General features: G+C 39.2%; 1 protein-coding gene across 1 annotated transcript in view; it reads right to left on the bottom strand.

The window, feature by feature from the left end:
• Positions 1 to 5937: 5937 nt before the first annotated feature.
• Positions 5938 to 19679, bottom strand: part of CTSC (cathepsin C) — a 41625-nt gene continuing 27883 nt past the window's right edge. Inside the window, exons 6-7 of the mRNA XM_060018128.1 lie at positions 14864 to 14995; positions 5938 to 7627 (exon numbers count right to left, since the gene is read on the bottom strand). Of these exons, the coding sequence (XP_059874111.1) occupies positions 7125 to 7627; positions 14864 to 14995 (635 nt within the window). The 3' untranslated portion in view covers positions 5938 to 7124. The remainder of the gene's footprint in view (positions 7628 to 14863; positions 14996 to 19679) is intronic.

Below are 19679 nucleotides of genomic sequence, written 5' to 3'. Positions count from 1 at the left end.
GGAGGCACAGTTATTTTTACTACTGTATAATATATTGTCAAGCTTGTGTACTATAAATGACATATTTCCTATTTCTTGGACCACTAGGTTGTTTCCAACTTCTTATAACTGTAAATAATGCTGTCATTAATTGTGCAAAGTTGCTACAAAACAAAAACAGAGAGGCTCCTCCTAAGAGGTGTTTTCTGGATGATTGCCAAAGCCAGCACTCTTCATGCTGAAGGACTCTGAGCTGAATTCAGTAAAAATGTATGCAAAAATTGCAGGAGCCATTTCTTTTTTAATTTATTTTTTATTATCCCAAACTTTAAAATCCCAACAGGCAGGCAGTTCAAATATATAGAAAGAAATCCTTGAGTGCCCAGATGGACTTTAAACTTTCTGTGAACCAAGATGTGTTCTGTGAACCCATCCTGCATTGATACCTTTTCTACCAACACCCTGAGGTACACGTGGAATACAGCAGAGAAGGCCTCAGTCATCTTTCTTCTTTAATTAATTAATTAATTTTATACTGGAAAGAAGTTACTGTCCTTAATACCTTCCTTGCCATATGACTCCAAGTAAAATAATCCACCCTCCCTTGGAGGGCTGGATGCACTGCCAGAAGATACCTTCCATTTGAGCTTAGAGTTATTGTTGCAAATCTGCTAAATATTAGGTTTGCCAGATCCTTCCTGAGAATAGCTATCACATTTCTGGTGAGACACTTGTTGAAAGAAAAGTTTTCCCTGCTTTTGCAGTGGTCAGCTGAAATGCAACATGTTTAAGATAGAGTGTGTCATTCCTTTCTCACCATTCCTCTCTTGACTTAACCTCTATCTCTGAGACCACCCTTCATTTATTCATCCTGATTTAAGAGGAAGGCATCTCTCAGGGCTTGAGCAAGTATAATATTTACCTACAAAATGACAAAGAAGAATAAAATGGACCAGGGCCTGAAAAATGAACACACCACAAGGAGAAACACAGGAAGGACATCTTGAGGGAGGAAGTATAGAGCAGTTAAGAGCTGTGGTTCTACAACGTAGAGACCTGGGTTCAAATCCCAAGTAAATGCTCTTTGTAAGCAAAAATACTACAACCTCTCTTCTTTTTATCCTTATCTCGATCAAATGTTTGGTGGGTTGAGATGGTGTGTTCATCTTCTATGGCAGAATTTTCTCACTCACATGGGCCTCCAATTAGGATCCTACCTTCCCATTTGCTGCCCTCCTCCTTTTTTGAAACAAGAATTCATCCAATTTCTGATCCATCAATGAGCCCCATTCTTATTGTAAGTTAAGACTATATATTTAACAAGTTCCTATTGGAACTTATCACTGGGTTCCTGTTGGGTGGGGCTAGTACACAATGGGCTCAGCCTATTGTCTTGAAACTGAGGGTCAGTGCTCTTACCTTGTCTCACAACTTCAATGTGCCCCCACTCCCTGGGCCTTCCCTGCCTTTTACTACTCCTTTTGATTCTTCAAAGTTCAGCTCAAGTTCTGGAAGCTTCTGAGATACCCTCAGAATTCTCTCCCTCCTCCAAAGCCCATCACATTCATTTGGTGGTGGGGAAGAAAGCATAAAGGAGTTGGCATGTCGTAGTGCAGACTTTCTCCACCTTGGCACTGTTGACATTTGGTGCTGGATAATTCTTCATTGTGGAGTGCGTCTCCTCCCCCAGTGTGACAACCCAAATGTCTACAAACATCGCCGGATGTCCCATGAGGGACAAAAATCACTTCTGGTTCAGACCCGCTGTTGAAGCATGATCCTCATGTATCAGGTAATGTGCTAGGCTCTGTGCAGACTCTATTCATGGCCACATCCTATTTTTTTACCTTTTTCTTCTTTTTGCTTCAGTTTGCTCACTTATTTCTAACTTATTTTGTACTGCACCTTTACCATTGTAAACCTTTTTTTTACAAGGCAGGTAATATATAATCACTCACGGCTTCTTTGAAACTTTTTTGTTTTCTTAAGGGTGAGGGAGCAGCAAGGAATGCTTAAATTCAGAGGTCACCCTCAGATGCTCAAAATCCGTAGACAGACGTCGGCCACCACTCGCCTCCCAACACGGGCACCCCGCTCTGGCCGTGTCCGTGTCTCCAGCCCTGGCTTTGGCCACGCTGCCCTTGGCATCACCTTTTAACAAGTGAACACTGAAGACTAGAGATCTATGTTCAGACTATGTTTAGACTAAGGTCTAAATGACAAACCCTGGAGGATCAAAACTATCTGAGTTCATGATATCTTCAGCGCTGTTTTGTTTACTTTCTCTCCATAGACCCATCTTGTTACTCCACTGAATTTTAGTCTACAGAACTGGGATTGTGTCTCTTGGGAATACTGTGCATTTCTTATGGTGGCATAGGAATAGTTATCTACAGGGAAAACAGGCTTTTCTGTTAGCTCTCCAGAAACCCCAAAAATGAGAGAATGGGGGGTATAAAAATCTGATACTAAAAGTATTCATTTTCTATCATTTATCTTATACTTCACTTGAAACTATTCAATACTTTTGAAGCTGCAGAAAATACATTACAAGAAAAAAACAAATCATCTCAATGATTACTTTAATGCACAGCCCTAGCTTCCTGGCATTCCCCTCATTTCCCCAGGGGAAGGCTATTTCTCCAAGTTATTTCTATTCAATTGATTTGCTAGGATTTCAATCTCTTTAGACCTTTTGTATTAGAGGAAGAAACAAGTCTGCTTTCTTTCCCCTCAACTTGGGGGGTTTGGAGTTTATCACAGTCTTTCCTTATTTAACTACCTATAGAATTGAATTTGAATTCTATAAATTGCCTTTTAGGACCAAAAGTTCAAAATCAAATTGTATCAGCGTCACATCCTCAAAATCGGAGAAGGATAGGTTAAGTTTCTTACTTCTGCTAGCTCCTCAAAGGCATGTGGGGAAAAGGGATCTTGATAAATGGACTTCTGAAAGGAGAAATGAAGACACCAACAAAGGCACGTGTTGCATGTTCTGTCCAAGGGCTAGTTTATCTCCTGCAATTTTGGTTTGCTGTCATCAAGAGGACATTGTGCAGGGCAGCCCTAATGTCTGCTGAGGATTCAATTATTTTACAGTCCAGGCGATTTTAGGCAAATCCACTTTGAATCAGAACTACAATTCAATGAAGTCAGTATTTTACAGCTAATGAAATTAAGACCTAATGGCTAACTAATGCACAACCAACGTACAATTTCCAGTCCATGCACTTCCCATCAGAGCTGAAGAATTTGTTATGTCTAAAGCTCTCCTGTCTTGGTCAGGAAGTCTCTACTTAACTTTAGGCCAAAAATAAATCTTTATTACAGTTAAGAAATATAAATATTAACATCACTATATTTAGAGGAAAACTGTTAGATTAAACCTCTGAAACGAGAGCACTTGCCATCAAGAGTTCAGAATAGGATTTCTGAGAACTGGAAAGGATCTTAGAAATGATTTTACAGTATAAGGTCAGGTTGTCTCATAACATTTATATTTCTTTCTCCATTTTTCTTAATTGGGAGGCAGCAGGTACAGTAGAAAGTTCTTGACGCACTGGGGTCTAGATTTATCTTTATTAGCTGGAACCCCAGGCATGTTATTTCACCTCACTGAACCCATTTTTATTTTAATGACAGAGATGGACTAGATGACCTTCCAGCTCTATTGTTATGTGAATCTGCTATGCTTATCCTGATAGGAAAATCCTGATTAGGAAAATCAAATTGTTACAACGTTAGCTTAACCTTTAGTTTTTGGGGTTTTTTTTGCTTCAAAGTTACTTGCTGTCAGCTGGGTCTTGATTTTCATCTCTGCTGTAGCAATCTAAACCTGATCGCCTCTCACACTTATTCTTTCCACACAGGCAGCAGCAGAGGCAATGATGTGGTGCGGGTTGTAAAAACTTCTGTACCAGAAAATCAAAATCAACTCCCTAATTCATAACGTTTTCGAAGATTTTTCTCCGTGGGTTTCTTTGTGCCATGTTCCTCTGTTGTTTTTTTCTCCCTTTAAAAAAAATATCCGAAGCCCCTCCTGTACCCTCTCAGAGTAGAGCTTGTTTATTAATAGAATACATGTGAGCTGCTTCCTCATAGCAAAAGATTACAATTTGAATTGGGAAAAAGATGACTTGAACAGTAACTAATATTTATATACCCTTACTACGTCCCAAGCACTGGTGTACCGACTTTCCATATATGAAGGCGTTTAACCCTTCAGAGCCCTGTGAAGTGGATACACATATCCCTTACTATGCAAATCTATTTGGTTCCTGAGGTCAGTGTTTAGAAGTCAGAGTTCAGTGAGCAAGTTTGAATGGCCAGGGAAACTTCATTATCTGAATTTACATTAGTTTACCCACTTGGGATGGGGTAAGTCCTGACCTTAAATCAAATAAATGTCATTCAAAAGTGTAAACCCTTTTGGTTCCTTTATTATAATAGCAAGAGGTTAGGGAGAGTTCAGACAGTGATAGATATTTATCCCATTATCCCCAGTTTACAGATGAGGAAACAGAAGCACTGGTAGGTTAAGTAAACTGTCCAAGTTCTCATGGCTCGTGTGGCAGAGCAAGCAATCTTACCCAGGCACTAAGGCACGAGGGTCAGGACCAGGCTTGTGCTAGATGGCCCAGCTAAACTTATTTTTTGCTTTGTGGCCAATGGTGTCATCCACGCACATCACTACTGTAGCTTTTCTGGGCATGTGTTTGGGGAGGTTAGCCAGAGTTCCCAACCCATTTTTTTCCAGAGCTCATTTGCTCAACAGACTTTGATGATATGTTCTGTTAGCACCAATACAAACAAGTTTCAGACAATGAAACTTGCTTTTTGTATAGCTTAACAGTTTAATTACATGGCTTAAGGAACCATGATTTAGTCAACGTCTTGAATGAATTCCACCACTGTGGATGAAATGGTGATCTTTCTCTTGTAGAGCAATAGGAAAAGCAGACCTTCCACAGCAGAAAATGCAAGTTGAAGGGCAGTGTAACTTGAGCTCTCTGGGCAATCCTGCGTGCACCTCTGAAAACTTAGGCCCTTTTCAAACCATTGCTTGTCCTCAACTAATCATGCTTATGAGACCTGCTTCCCATTGCCAGTTAAGTTCACAACTATAGTCCTTAGTCCTTCAATATTTCCTAGATTATTTAAAGAATGATACGAGCAACGATTTTCCTTCAGAGCTCAGCCAGGGCCCCCGTGAAATTGTGCAAAAGCATGGGTGCTCTTCACCTTCAGGACGTGCTCTCACATGTGTCAACTGACTGCTGTCCAAGTAAACACCAGAGGATGAGCTCACACTTAATGGGTTAAAGAAAATCTTAGCTATTAAGCTGACAGGTAGTATATCTTTATAAATTTTAGTGAAAAATAAATTCCTGCTTGATTTCAAAGTCTATTTACACTTTCATGTAGCAACAAGGCTAGGCATAAATTAGGATTATAATTATTACATTCCACCAGTAACAGTAACAAGGAAAATATACCTCCTTGGAGGCCTTCCAGATAATAAGAACTCTGGCTATGCCTGCCATTCAGAGTGTCTGCTTCTTTGTCACCATGTGGTAAAAAGGTCAAAGGTATGCGGCCATGTACCAGGAGGCCCAAGAAGCCACACTTTAAATACGAGGCAAACTCCTCGAATAACCCTTCAGTTTAAGAAGAGTAAAAATGTCATTGTAGGGCTTCCCTGGTGGCACAGTGGTTGAGAGTCCGCCTGCTGATGCAGGGTACACGGGTTCGTGCCCCAGTCCAGGTAGATCCCACATGCCGCGGAGCGGCTGGGCCCGTGAGCCATGGCCGCTGAGCCTGCGCGTCCGGAGCCTGTGCTCTGCAATGGGAGAGGCCACAACAGTTGAGAGGCCCGCGTACCACAAAAAAAAAAAGAAAAAAAAAAAAGAAAAAAGTCATTGTAGTGAATTGCAATACAAAAAGTACATGAGGTTTAAGACAAAACTGAGACTTAACATGTCAATGTGAAATTTCTAACTATGCATCTAGTATCCCTGGTGATTTTGGATACTCTGGTGGAAAGCACAGAGATTCAGTGTCTACGTCACTCAAGGAGAACCAGACTTAGAAAATCTAGGTTCTAATCTAGACTCATCATTTACCAGCTGTGTGACCTTGGATGAGTCACTTGCCCTCTGTATAAGCCTCAGTGCCTTTTTCTGGTTAAGAGGAAGTTACACTGAACCATCTTCAAGGTCCCTTTCAGCTCTAAAAGCCTTGTCGTTCTTGTTTATGGTTTAGAGCTCTAATTTGCCTAATTTTGCCTAATCTATTATTTCTAATGGATCCTATCTGTTTACTCAGTGTGGAGATTTCATAGCACTGTGAAATATCCCTTGGAGATCCCAAAGATCTGACCAAATATAAACTGCTAATATTCCACGAATTAGGCTATTACTGCTCAGCCAATGAAGGCTAACCAATACTTCCAAATGCAAGATACACCATAAGAAGGTTTAACCAATAACCAGATTCTTATCAAAACTCCTGTATCTTTTCTTTATAATCTCTGTCTCATCAAATCTCCAGAAGATAACTTCAGGGTTCACTAGACATTAACCGAGTATACCCCCTATTGTAAACGTTCATAATTTTGTTGTTTTTAGTTGAAATACCCTGATTTTCCTTTTTAAAGTATTTACATAAGTGAGAGAAGTAAATACGACTGAAGGAGTCAAGATTAAAAATTCTCTTAAGCACATACATAAATTTCATAATACATATCACCTGAATATTTACAAAAACTTTTTAAATTTAATAATCATTGCCATATTTTCTCATGATTTGTACAATTAAAAAATAAGCCTGTGCATTCACACAGACTTTTAAAAATACAGCATCTGTTTGAATCACAAATGATTAGCAAAATCCATTACTTCATAGTTTACCATCATCCATAAAAACCTCATTTCACTGAATATTTAGGAAAAAGCAGGCTGGTGTTCAATGGGAAAGTATATTACGGTCAAGGGCAGTTTTAATTTTAAAGGCACAAATCTTCATAGGGATCTATTTGTAACCTTTTGACATTGCAGTAGCAATACGGTAAAAGTCTCTAGTCTGTGAATAAGTCAGTTTCCTTTCATGACTGGTGGTGATCAGTCTGAAACGCTGGGAGGTACACCCTACAATTTAGGAATTGGTGTGGCCGCCAGTGCTATACTTTCAATTGCACACTCATCGGTTCCTCTGCGGATCCGGAAGTAACCACCCTCACCCCAGCCAGGGCCCCAGCTGTTTTTAACAATCCAGTAATCCAGTCCAGAGGCCAAGTCGGTGCCATAGCCCACCAGCAGGACAGCGTGATTGGTCAGCTCAAAAGGGTTGAAAGGGTCTCTCAGACCAGTGTGGTGGTAGATCCCCTTGTGGTAGTGGAAGAAGTCATCGTAGACTTCAAACGCAACTGCCATGGGCCCATGATGGACCAGCTCAAGCTTCATCAGGGCTTCGTTGCAGCCCCCATAGAAACCTCCCACATAGTGGTACTCGGAGGAGTAGTAACGGAAGCAGTCCTCTTTCAGTTTGCATGGAGAATCTGTGCCTGTGTAGGGGAAGCAGGCCTCTTCCACCAGCCCAAAATCTTGGGCATACTTTCCTGCGATGAGGTATGGGAAGCCACCTTCACAGCCTGAGGATGAAGAACACACAGAGTTATTATTACCCTCTATTAGAAAGGGGTACAAAACAAACTGTCCCATTTCATATTTTTTCTTTTCTACGCCATTAATTTTTCTTTATGTCGCCCCTAGAAGTTGTTTCTTAGCTTAAATACCACTTCATGCATCCATCCATCAGCCATCTATTTGACAGACATTTATTCGGCACCTCCTATGGAAGGTAGCTTCGTGGTTAAGTGGGAGGCTCTGAAGCCTGACTATAGAGGCTCAATCCAAAACTGGGTTAAGAATTGATAGTTTCTCTGTACCTCTGTTTACTTATCTGTAAAATATAGATAGCAATAGCACCTTCCTTGTAGGATTAAATGAATTACTTCATGTAAAAGCAATAAAAGTTCGCTATTATTGTCATTATTAAATAGCCAGACACTTCCTCAAGGAAGGCTTCTCTGACCGCCTCTTGCAGAAAAGTCTAAATTAGGTCCCCATATCCTTCCTCCAGTCCTGGCCCTATTACAAGCATATCTCAGAGACACTGCAGGTTCAGTTCCAGACTACCACAATAAAGCAAATATCACAATAAAGTCACACAAACGTTTTGGTTTCCTAGTGCATATAAAAGTTATGTTTACAGTCTACTGTAGTCTATTAAGTGTGCATTTTGTCTAAAAAACAGTACACACACCTTAATTTTAAAATGCTTTATTGCTAAAAAAAAAAACCGCTAACCATCACCAGAGCATTCAATGAGTTATAATCGTTTTGCTGGCAGAGGGTTGGAAATATTTCAAGAATTACCAAAGGGCTTCCCTGGTGGCGCAGTGGTTGAGAGTCCGCCTGACGATGCAGGGGACACGGGTTCGTGCCCCGGTCCGGGAAGATCCCACATGCCGCGGAGCCGCTGGGCCCGTGAGCTATGGCCGCTGAGCCTGCGCGTCCGGAGCCTGTGCTCCGCAACGGGAGAGGCCACAACAGTGAGAGGCCCCAACAGTGAGAGGCCCGCGTACCGCAAAATAAAAAAAAAAAAAAGAATTACCAAAATGTGATGAAGAGACATGAAGTGAGCAAACCCTGTTGCAAAAATGGCACTGACAGACCTGCTCGATGCAGGGTTGCCACGAACCTTCAATTTGTAAAAAACAAAAAACCATGCTGTATCTGAGAAGCACAATAAAATGAGGTATGCCTGTATACACACCCAGAACCCTTTTTCTTCATTGTTCTTATAATTATTTAATTTCTATTTTCCTCATGTAACTGTCTTCATGAGGGTAAGGACTCTCTTGATACTTCAGAGTCCCCAGGGCCCAAAAGTCACAATGTCAGAGTTTAATAAGTATTTCAGAAAGAAGGAAAGGCTCACTGACAATCATTCACCAGCAGTTTCACTGGTGGACTGAGAAAGTCTCTAGTAGCCAAACCTGGGGTTGACAGCAGAAAACTTTAAAATGAGCATGTTTCTCCCTGAATCAACGGCAGCCGGGCTTTCTACACACCTTACGTATAGCCTGTTCTAGAAGCCTACGTACACAATTTTTAAATCCTTCTGGAGAGAAACCAGTTTTGTATGATTTCAATAAGAATTAGGTTTCAGAATGAGACCTTATTTGGGACTGAGATTCATGCTTAGAAGCTGAGTGGCCTTCAAAATACTATAGAACAACTTCATGTCTGTTCCTTGTCTATAAATAGGATAACAGCTACTCTTTCAGGGTTTGAGCACTGTTGGGTAATGCATGTAAGAGGCTCCTAAGAGCCAGTGCTTACTCAAAATATAGCAATTATTGACATGTTGCTGGATGGTACAGTGAATTCCATGAGAAACCACTCAATAATAAGTGATACGGCCAGAAGTTGCACCCAGGATTGTTTTTTTTTCTGAATTTTTGAATTTTATTTTATTTATTTTTGTATACAGCAGGTTCTTATTAGTCATCAGTTTTATACACATCAGTGTATACATGCCAATCCCAATCGCCCAATTCATCACACCACCACCCCCACCTCCCCCACCACTTTCCCACCTTGGTGTCCATAAGTTTGTTCTCTACATCTGTGTCTCAATTTCTGCCCTGCAAACCAGTTCATCTGTACCATTTTTCTAGGTTCCAAATATATGCATTAATACACATTAATTTTTCTCTTTCTGACTTCACTCTGTATGACAGTCTCTAGATCCACCCACGTCTCAACAAATGACCCAATTTCGTTCCTTTTTATGGCTGAGTAATATTCCATTGTATATATGTACCACATCTTCTTTATCCATTCGTCTGTCAATGGGCATTTAGGTTGCTTCCATGACCTGGCTATTGTAAATAGTGCTGCAAAGAACATTGGGGTGCATGTATCTTTTTGAATTATGGCTTTCTCTGGGTATATGCCCGGTAGTGGGATTGCTGGGTCATATGGTAGTTCTATTTTTAGTTTTTTAAGGAACCTTCATACTGTTCTCCATAGTGGCTGTATCAATTTACATTCCCACCAACAGTGCAAGAGGGTTCCCTTTTCTCCACACCCTCTCCAGCATTTGTTGTTTGTAGATTTTCTGATGATGCCCATTCTAACTGGTGTGAGGTGATACATCATTGTGGTTTTGATTTGCATTTCTCTAATAATTAGTGATGTTGAGCAGCTTTTCATGTGCCTCTTGGCCATCTGTATGTCTTCTTCGGAGAAATGTCTATTTAGGTCTTCTGCCCATTTTTTGACTGGGTTATTTAGTTTTTTAACATTCAGCTGCATATTTTAGAGATTAATTTTAGAGATTAATATATATTTTAGAGATTATTTTTTTATAATCTATATATTTTAGAGATTAATCCTTTGTCCATTGATTCATTTGCAAATATTTTCGCCCATTCTGAGGATTATCTTTTCGTCTTGTTTATGGTTTCCTTTGCTGTGCAAAAGCTTTTAAGTTTCATTAGGTCCCATTTGTTGATGTTTGTTTTTATTTCTATTACTCTAGGAGGTGGATCAAAACAGATCTTGCTGTGATGTATGTCAAAGAGTGTTCTTCCTATGTTTTCCTCTAAGAGTTTTATAGTGTCCAGTCTTACATTTAGGTCTCTAATCCATTTTGACTTTACTTTTGTGTATGGTGTTAGGGAGTGTTCTAATTTCATTCTTTTACACGTAGCTGTCCACTTTTCCCAGCACCACTTATTGAAGAGACTGTCTTTTCTCCATTGTATATCCTTGCCTCCTTTGTCATAGCTTAATTGACCATAAGTGCGTGGGTTTATCTCTGGGCTTTCTATCTTGTTCCATTGATCTATATTTCTATTTTGTGGCAGTACCATATTGTCTTGATTACTGTAGCTTTTTGTATAGTCTGAAGTCAGGGAGTCTGATTCCTCCAGCTCTGCTTTTTTCCCTCAAGACTGCTTTGGGTATTCAGGGTCTTTTGTGTCTCCATACAAATTTTAAGGTATTTTGTTCTAGTTCTGTGAAAAATGCCATTGGTAATTTGATAGGGATTGCATTGAGTCTGTAGATTGCTTTGGGTAGTATAGTCATTTTTACAATATTGATTCTTCCAATCCCAGAACATGGTATCTCTCTCCATCTGTTGGTATCATCTTTAATTTCTTTCATCAGTGTCTTAGAGTTTTCTGCTTACAGGTCTTTTCTCTCCCTAAGTAGGTTTATTCCTAGGTATTTTACTCTTTTTGTTGCAATGGTAAAAGGGAGTGTTTCCTTAATTTCTCTTTCAGATTTTTCATCATTAGTATATAGGAATGCAAGAGATTTCTGTGCATTAATTTTGTATCCTGCAACTTTACCAAATTCATTGATTAGCTCTGGTAGTTTTCTGGTAGCATCTTTAGGATTCTCTATGTATCGTATCATGTCATCTGCAAACACTGACAGTTTTACTTCTTCTTTCCAGATCAGGATTCCTTTTATTTCTTTTTCTTCTCTGATTGCTGTGGCTAAAACTTCGAAAACTATGTTGAATAATAGTGGTGAGAGTGGGCAACCTTGTCTTCTTCATGATCTTAGAGGAAATGCTTTCAGCTTTTCACCATTGAGAATGATGTTTGCTGTGGGTCTGTCATATATAGCCTTTATTATGTTGAGGTAGGTTCCCTCTATGCCCGCTTTCTGGAGAATTTTGATCATAAATGGGTATTGAATTTTTTCAAAAGCTTTTTCTGAATCTATTGAGATGATCATATGTTTTTTATTCTTCAATTTGTTAATATAGTGTATCACATTGATTGATTTGCATATATTGAAGAATCCTTGCATCCCTGGGATAAATCCCAGTTGATCATGGTGTATGATCCTTTTAATGTGTTGTTGGATTCTGTTTGCTAGTATTTTGTTGAGGATTTTTGCATCTATATTCATCAGTGATATTGGTCTGTAATTTTCTTTCTTTTTTTTTTTTTTGCAGTATGCGGCCTCGCACTGTTGTGGCCTCTCCCATTGCGGAGCACAGGCTCTGGATACGCAGGCTCAGTGGCCATGGTTCACGGGCCTAGCTGCTCCGTGGCATATGGGATCTTCCCAGACTGGGGCACAAAACCGTGTCCCCTGCATCAGCAGGCGGACTCTCAACCACTGCGCCACCAGGGAAGCACTGTAATTTTCTTTTGTTGTAGCATCTTTGTCCAGTTTTGGTATCAGGGTGCTGGTGGCCTCATAGAATGAGTTTGGGGGTGTTCCTTCCTTTGCAACATTTTGGAAGAGTTTGAGAAGGATAGGTGTTTGCTCTTCTCTAAATGTTTGATAGAATTCACCTGTGAAGCCATCTGGTCCTGGACTTTTGTTTGTTGGAAGATTTTTAATCACAGTTTCATTACTTGTGATTGGTCTGTTCATATTTTCTATTTCTTCCTGGTTCAGTCTTGGAAGGTCATACCTTTCTAAGAATTTGTCCATTTCTTCCAGATTGTCCATTTTATTGGCATAGAGTTGCTTGTAGTAGTCTCTTAGGATGCTCTGTATTTCTGCGGTGTCTGTTGCAACTTCTCCTTTTTCATTTCTAATTTTATTGATTTGAGTCCTCTCCCTCTTTTTCTTGATGAGTCTGGCTAATGGTTTATCAATATGGTTTATCTTCTCAAAGAACCAGCTTTTAGTTTTATTGATCTTTGCTATTGTTTTCTTTGTTTCTATTTCATTTATTTCTGCTCTGATCTTTATGATTTCTTTCCTTCTGCTAACTTTGGGTTTTGTTTGTTCTTCTTTCTCTAGCTCCTTTAGGTGTAAGGTAAGATTGTTTATTTGAGATTTTTCCTGTTTCTTGAGGTAGGCTTGTATAGCTATAAACTTCCCTCTTAGAACTGCTTTTGCTGCAGTTTTGGATAGTCGTTTCATTTTCATTTGTCTCTAGGTATTTTTTGATTTCCTCTTTGATTTCTTCAGTGATCTCTTTGTCTAAACTCATTGTTTTGCCTCCATGTGTTTGTGTTTTTTACGTTTTTTTCCCTGTAATTCATTTCTAATCTCATAGCATTGTGGTCAGAAAAGATGCTTGATACGATTTCAATTTTCTTAAATTCACTTAGGCTTGATTTGTGACCCAAGATGTGATCTATCCTGGAGAATGTTCCATGCACACTTGAGAAGAAAGTGTAACCTGCTGTTTTTGGATGGAATGTCCTATAAATATCAATTAAATCTATCTGGTCTATTGTGTCATTTAAAGCTTCTGTTTCCTTATTAATTTTCTGTTTTGATGATCCATCCATTGGTGTAAGTGAGGTGTTAAAGTCCCCCACTATTATTGTGTTACTGTCGATTTCCTCTTTTATAGTTGTTAGCAGTTGCCTTATGTATTGAGGTGCTTCTATGTTGGGTGCATATATATTTATAATTGTTATATCTTCTTCTTGGATTGATCCCTTGGTCATTATGTAGTGTCCTTCCTTGTCTCTTGTAACATTCTTTATTTTAAAGTCTATTTTATCTGATATGGGTATTGCTACTGCACTTTTCTTTTGATTTCCATTTGTATGGAATATCTTTTTCCATCTCCTCACTTTCAGTCTGTATGTGTCCCTAGGTCTAAAGTGGGTCTCTTGTAGACAGCATATATACGGGTCTTGTTTTTGTATCCATTCAGCAAGCCTGTGTCTTTTGGTTGGAGCATTTAATCCATTCACGTTTAAGGTAATTATCGATATGTATGTTACTATGACCATTTTCTTAATTGTTTTGGGTTTGTTTTTGTAGGTCCTTATCTTCGCTTGCATTTCCCACTTAGAGAAGTTCCTTTAGCATTTCTTGTAGAGCTGGTTTGGTGGTGCTGATATCTCTTAGCTTTTGCTTGTCTGGAAAGCTTTTGATTTCTCCATCGAGTCTGAATGAGATCCTTGCCAGGTAGAGTAATCTTGGTTGTAAGGTTCTTCCCTTTCATCACTTTAAGTATATCATGCCACTCCCTTCTGGCTTGTAGAGTTTCTGCTGAGAAATCATCTGTTAACCTTATGGGAGTTCCCTTGTGTGTTATTTGTCATTCTTCCCTTGCTGCTTTCAATAATTTTTCTTTGTCTTTAATTTTTGCCAGTTTGATTACTATGTGTCTCAGTGTGTTTCTCCTTGGGTTTATCCTGTATTGGACTCTCTGTGCTTCCTGGACTTGGGTGGCTGTTTCCTTTCCCATGTTAGGGAAGTTTTTGACTCTTCAAATATTTTCTCGGGTCCTCTCTCCCTTCTCCTTCTGGGACCCCTGTAATGCGAATGTTGTTGCATTTAATGTTGTCCCCACGGTCTCTTAGGCTGTCTTCTTTTCATTCTTTTTTCTTTATTCTGTTCTGCAGCGGTGAATTCCACCATTCTGTTTTCCAGGTCACTTATCCGTTCTTCTGCTTCAGTTATTCTGCTATTGATTCCTTCTAGCGTAGTTTTCATTTCAGTTATTGTATTGTTCATCTCTGTTTGTTTGTTCTTTAATCCTTCTAGGTGTTTTATAAACATTTCTTGCATCTTCTCGATCTTTGTCTCCACTCTTTTTCCAAGGTCCTGGATCATCTTCGCCCTCATTATTCTGAATCCTTTTCTGGAAGGTTGCCTATCTCCACTTCATTTAGTTGTTTTTCTGGGGTTTTATCTTGTTCCTTCATCTGGTACATAGATAGCCCTCTGCCTTTTCATGTTGTCTATCTTTCTGTGAATCGCACCCAGGTTTTCTGACAGAAGACATTATGATCTCTCTACTATCCCATCCTTTTGCCTTTGCCAACAATGGCAAACTACACACAGGTAAACAGTGCCTGAAATACAACACATACCTTGAGCATACTGGCTGCAAGACACAACCTCCTGAGGACTCAAGATTGGGGTCTGGGTATTGTTGGTTAGTATACGGATTCTTGCTTCCATCATCCCCATAGAAGCAAATGAGTAGCAGCTTCCACAAGACCCTGGTGATAGAAAAGAAGGATATATAACCCAAGAGACCTTTGACGCACTCAAAAAGAATCATAGAAACCTTAAGTGCATGACATACATTAATATATTTATATTGAGTGTTGCGTTTTTTGTTCATAAGGATCAGCATAATAAAGAAGATTCAATCAAAGAATGCTACTGACCTTATAGGCAAACATTAAGATTTTAGTTTTTCACCAAAAGGCAATCATTACTATATGGGGCTTTCCTTGAAAATATTTTGGGAGAAAAAAACCTAACTTCTGCAAAGCATTTGACAATATTCTTTTTTTTTTTAACATCTTTATTGGCATATAATTGCTTTACAATGGTGTGTTAGTTTCTGCTTTATAACAAAGTGAATCAGCTATACATATACATATATCCCCATATCTCCTCCCTCTTGTGTCTCCCTCCCACCCTCCCTATCCCACCCCTCTAGGTGGTCACAAAGCACCCAGCTGATCTCCCTGTGCTATGCGGCTGCTTCCCACCGGCTATCTATTTTACATTTGGTAGTGTATATGTGTCCATGCCACTCTCTCACTTCGTCCCAGCTTACCCTTCCCCCTCTCTGTGTCCTCAAGTCCATTCTCTACGTCTGCGCGTCTTTATTCCTGTCCTGCCCCTAGGTTCTTCAGATCCTTTTTTTTATATTCCATATATATATGTATTACCATACAGTATTTATTTTTCTCTTTCTGACTTACTTCACTTTGTATGACAGTCTCTAGGTCCATCCACCTCACTACAAATAACTCAATTTCGTTTCTTTTTATGGCCAAGTAATATTCCACTGTATATATGTGCCACATCTTCTTTATCCATTCATCTGTTGATGGACACTTAGGTTGCTTCCATTTGGCAGTATTCTTAATGCAGAAATGATTTACATTTGCAACATTCTGAGCCATCAAATTGAGAGAAAATAATGGAGGGATACATATAAGCTAAGCTTTTAAATATCTCCAGAGAGGCATTTTCTAAAGCCCTTGTTGGGTGGAATTAACCCTAATAATGGCTCAGGTATGGGTGTATTATAGTAGAGAGTGGGATTCAACCAGGGTCAAGGAGGCAAAATACAACAAAGTCCAAGGAGGTAAGAGAGTAATTACAATGATAGATATGGTATTTAAGGTGGCCAGTAAGGAAGTAAAGATATAAAGCAGATGGAGGTAGTGAAATGGAAAATGAGTTGAAATGTAGCTGTATGGAGGTAGGGGAGAAGGGAAAGGAAAACAGCTTTATTTAATATGTAAATGTTCTGGCAAGACAAAATAAATTTACTTAAGAAGCATATGCTAGGAATATAGTTGCTGCTTCAAGAGAAGAAAAATATTGTATTATGAGGTAATTTATATAAAAATATTTTTATCTGTTTCTTCAATATGTGTGAGTAGAAGAAATACACAGAATAAAATATGGAATGTATGTAACAAAACTGGGATTTCCACTTGTTACAATTCTAGAAAGAAATGAGCATAACTTAATATCCCCATTATGATACAGCCTCTTTCACATCTGCCACTGATACAAATTCTACATGGAGATATGCTTGTACCAAACCTGAGACACTGGTATTAAATGAAGTTGACATGTTACTCAAGTTACTAATATTAATTAGTTACCAAATTACTTGAATGGTAAGCACTCCCTTGTGCACGTAAAGTAAGATGAACGAACAGACAATATTACAATTCAAAACACTCATTCTACATAAAGAGAATGCTGCCTTTGTTCTCTTTAATAAGTCTGAATTTAGTTAGTGAATGTCTTCCTCCAAAAAGTATTAAGAAGAACACTGTCCATTAAAAATATGAGGGGCACTGTTTTTCTCTTCTCCTGGTAACTGTTCATTCATGTCCCTCCCTGAGTACAAAGGAAAGCCAGGATACTCTATGCTCAGCCTCTAACATTCTTAAGCCTACTTGAACTACTTAATACCGTTTTCCTCAAACTAAATTGTGAATTTCTTTGAGTATTTACAGGAAATCTGTTTCTTCACCTTGATGCCTGAGGCAATGAAGGAACTCAGTGCATCTTTGTAGAAAGAAAAGTCAAATTATGAATAAGTGGATACATATTTATATCCAGGAAAGAAGGTTATTTCAATGGAAACAGTTAATATTTACTTTTAGTCCATTAGAGCCCTATCACCCTGTAACTGCTACCATTCTGATGGTCCCCAAAATTCTCCCCGTAAACATCTCAGATTTATCCATACTGCTTTTGCCACTGAGGGATCACCTAAATTATGAAGATTAGAAGAGAAACATTTGGAAAGGGGCCTTGGGATTCATCTAGTGTGCAACCTACTCAACAATACATACACTGAGATTCAAAAAGAAGCACTGACCTGTCCAAAGTCACAAAACTAAAGGGTGGCAGGTGCTAGCATCTACATGTCTCCTAATGCAGAGTACTGTCTTTTTCCATTTATAGATCAGTATCTACTTTAAAGAATTTTCAAATTTCCTTTCCCTGTCTTCTAGTTACTAGATAGAATGAAATTAACGTGCACATTTTGTTTTCAAAACCATCCAAATAATACTATCCTTAGGACTCCTCTTTCAAATGACAGAATGTCAAAGAACTAGATGAGTGACAGTAAATGGCCAAGGCCAGTGTTCCTTTCTTGAGACATCAGGATCTTTCAATAAATAACATCACAAGAGTCTAGAAATGGCCCCAATTTGGCCATTTAGCATTCTTGGCCCAGGGCAGCCACAGAAATAATCTCTCTTGGTATTAACTATTAAATCCTCATCATCTGACCATCCAGCATTGTGGGAGGGACAGGCCACATGTACATTCAAGGGCTCAGAATGTGCTCTGTTAACAGAGAGATCACAGGAATGAGGAATGGAGATAACCTTCCTCAAGCCCTTGATGTTCCCAGAAGGTCAGCTGCCAATGTAAGTAATGCCTCTTCAGAAGTCAGGCCAGAGTCTAGATTCTGTAAATCAACTATACTTCAATAAACAAATAGTAAATAAATAAATAACAAAAATAAATAAAAGGACCATTTTCTCTTAAGAAGACTACAGGGCAATAAAGAAGAAGATGGGGAGACGATCCAGACAGAGCTCTATGGTAATCATATTTCCACAATCTCAAACGGGTATGTGATTGTCAGATGGTTTAACTATATTCAGCTGTAACTTCTAACAGTGGAGAGAACACTGAACTGGGAGTAAGGAGCCAGGATTCTTTTTCCCTTCCCTCCCACCCCGTCACTCAGCTGTGTGACTCTGGGCAAGTCACTTGACCTTTCTGGCATTTCTGTTTATCTTGTGTGTAAAAGGAATAGGGTGGAGCAGTTTAAGGCCCCTGCCTTCCAGTTTTAATATAAACAGTAGTTAGAACAAGACTTAAACAAACTAGATTTTAAAGTTAGGAAAACCCTCTGCATTTCCTAATTAATGTGACCTGAAAGACACTCCCCTTCTCTCTTGAAGATGCAATAATAAAAAAAGGCAGCACAGCTGGGAGAAGAACAAAGAAAGTCCCACCTCTTGCAACTTCCTAGCTCTCTTCCCTCTCACACATCAAAGTAAATCCTGGCTACATGGCTAGTGCTTAGAGATGTTAACACGTGTAAAGGTAAGAATTTGCCCCCATCCCCGCCATATTTTTTTTTCATTAATCTTGATTTGCTCTCCAAATAGAGAAAAGTTGTGAATTCCCTTAACTGTGGGTAATTTTGAATTCTAGGTTATATAGAACACTGGTGTATTTAAGTTAGTGGAAATTTCCAAGTAGCCCGGTTAGTAGGAATAGAAAATAACTTTTTCCCAACCTAAAGTACAGAAAACCAAAAAGAAATCAAAAGAGGAACAACTAAGTACATTATTTTCTCAGACACCTAACAAGATACTACAGATGAGGGATCAGTTTAAAAGCAATTAATCTGTCAAAGCCCTCTGTTTTTAAATTGCCCATGTCTGTACAAACCATATTTATAACACTCAAAGAATATGGAATATTAGAGATGACAATACCTTTTACCAAGCCACAAGAAAATCATTGTCAAAGGATATAGCTTTAGAAAGTCTAATTTCCTTCCCCTGAATAATTATCTCATCAGTAGTCAATCATATATTTTGTGAAGTGAGTGGAACTAAATATTTCTTTCAACCTTTCCCTAAAGAATTTTAAGAACGCCCTATTAAAGCAGTTATTATACTGTATTTTAATGTTTTGCTTGCAGGTCTTGCTAAACTGTAGTTTCTAGGATGAGGACCATGTCATATTGGTCTTTATATCCTCAGCCATTAAACAAAAATTACTGGACTTCCCTGGTGGCGCAGTGGTTAAGAAGCAGGGGATAGGGGTTCAATCCCTGGTCCGGGAAGATCCCACATGTGCAGAGCAACTAAGCCCGTGCGCCACAACTACTGAGCCCGCACGCTCTAGGGCCTGCGTGCCGTAACTACTGAGCCTGCGTGCCGTAACTACTGAGCCTGTGTGCTGCAACTACTGAAGCCCACGTGCCTAGAGCTGGTGCTTCACAACAAGACGAGCCACCGCAATGAAAAGCCTGCACACTGCAACGAAGAGTAGCCCCGCTCATCACAACTAAAGAAAGTCCACGCACAGCAGCAAAGACCCAACGCAGCCAAAAAAAAACCTCCTAACATATTAGATACTCTATAAACACTGCAACACAGTGGAAAC

This window comes from Delphinus delphis, chromosome 8 (assembly GCF_949987515.2).
Source record: "Delphinus delphis chromosome 8, mDelDel1.2, whole genome shotgun sequence".
NCBI lineage: Eukaryota > Metazoa > Chordata > Mammalia > Artiodactyla > Delphinidae > Delphinus > Delphinus delphis.
Note: the sequence above shows the minus strand (reverse complement) of the source record. Positions and strands in the feature narration are given on the sequence as shown.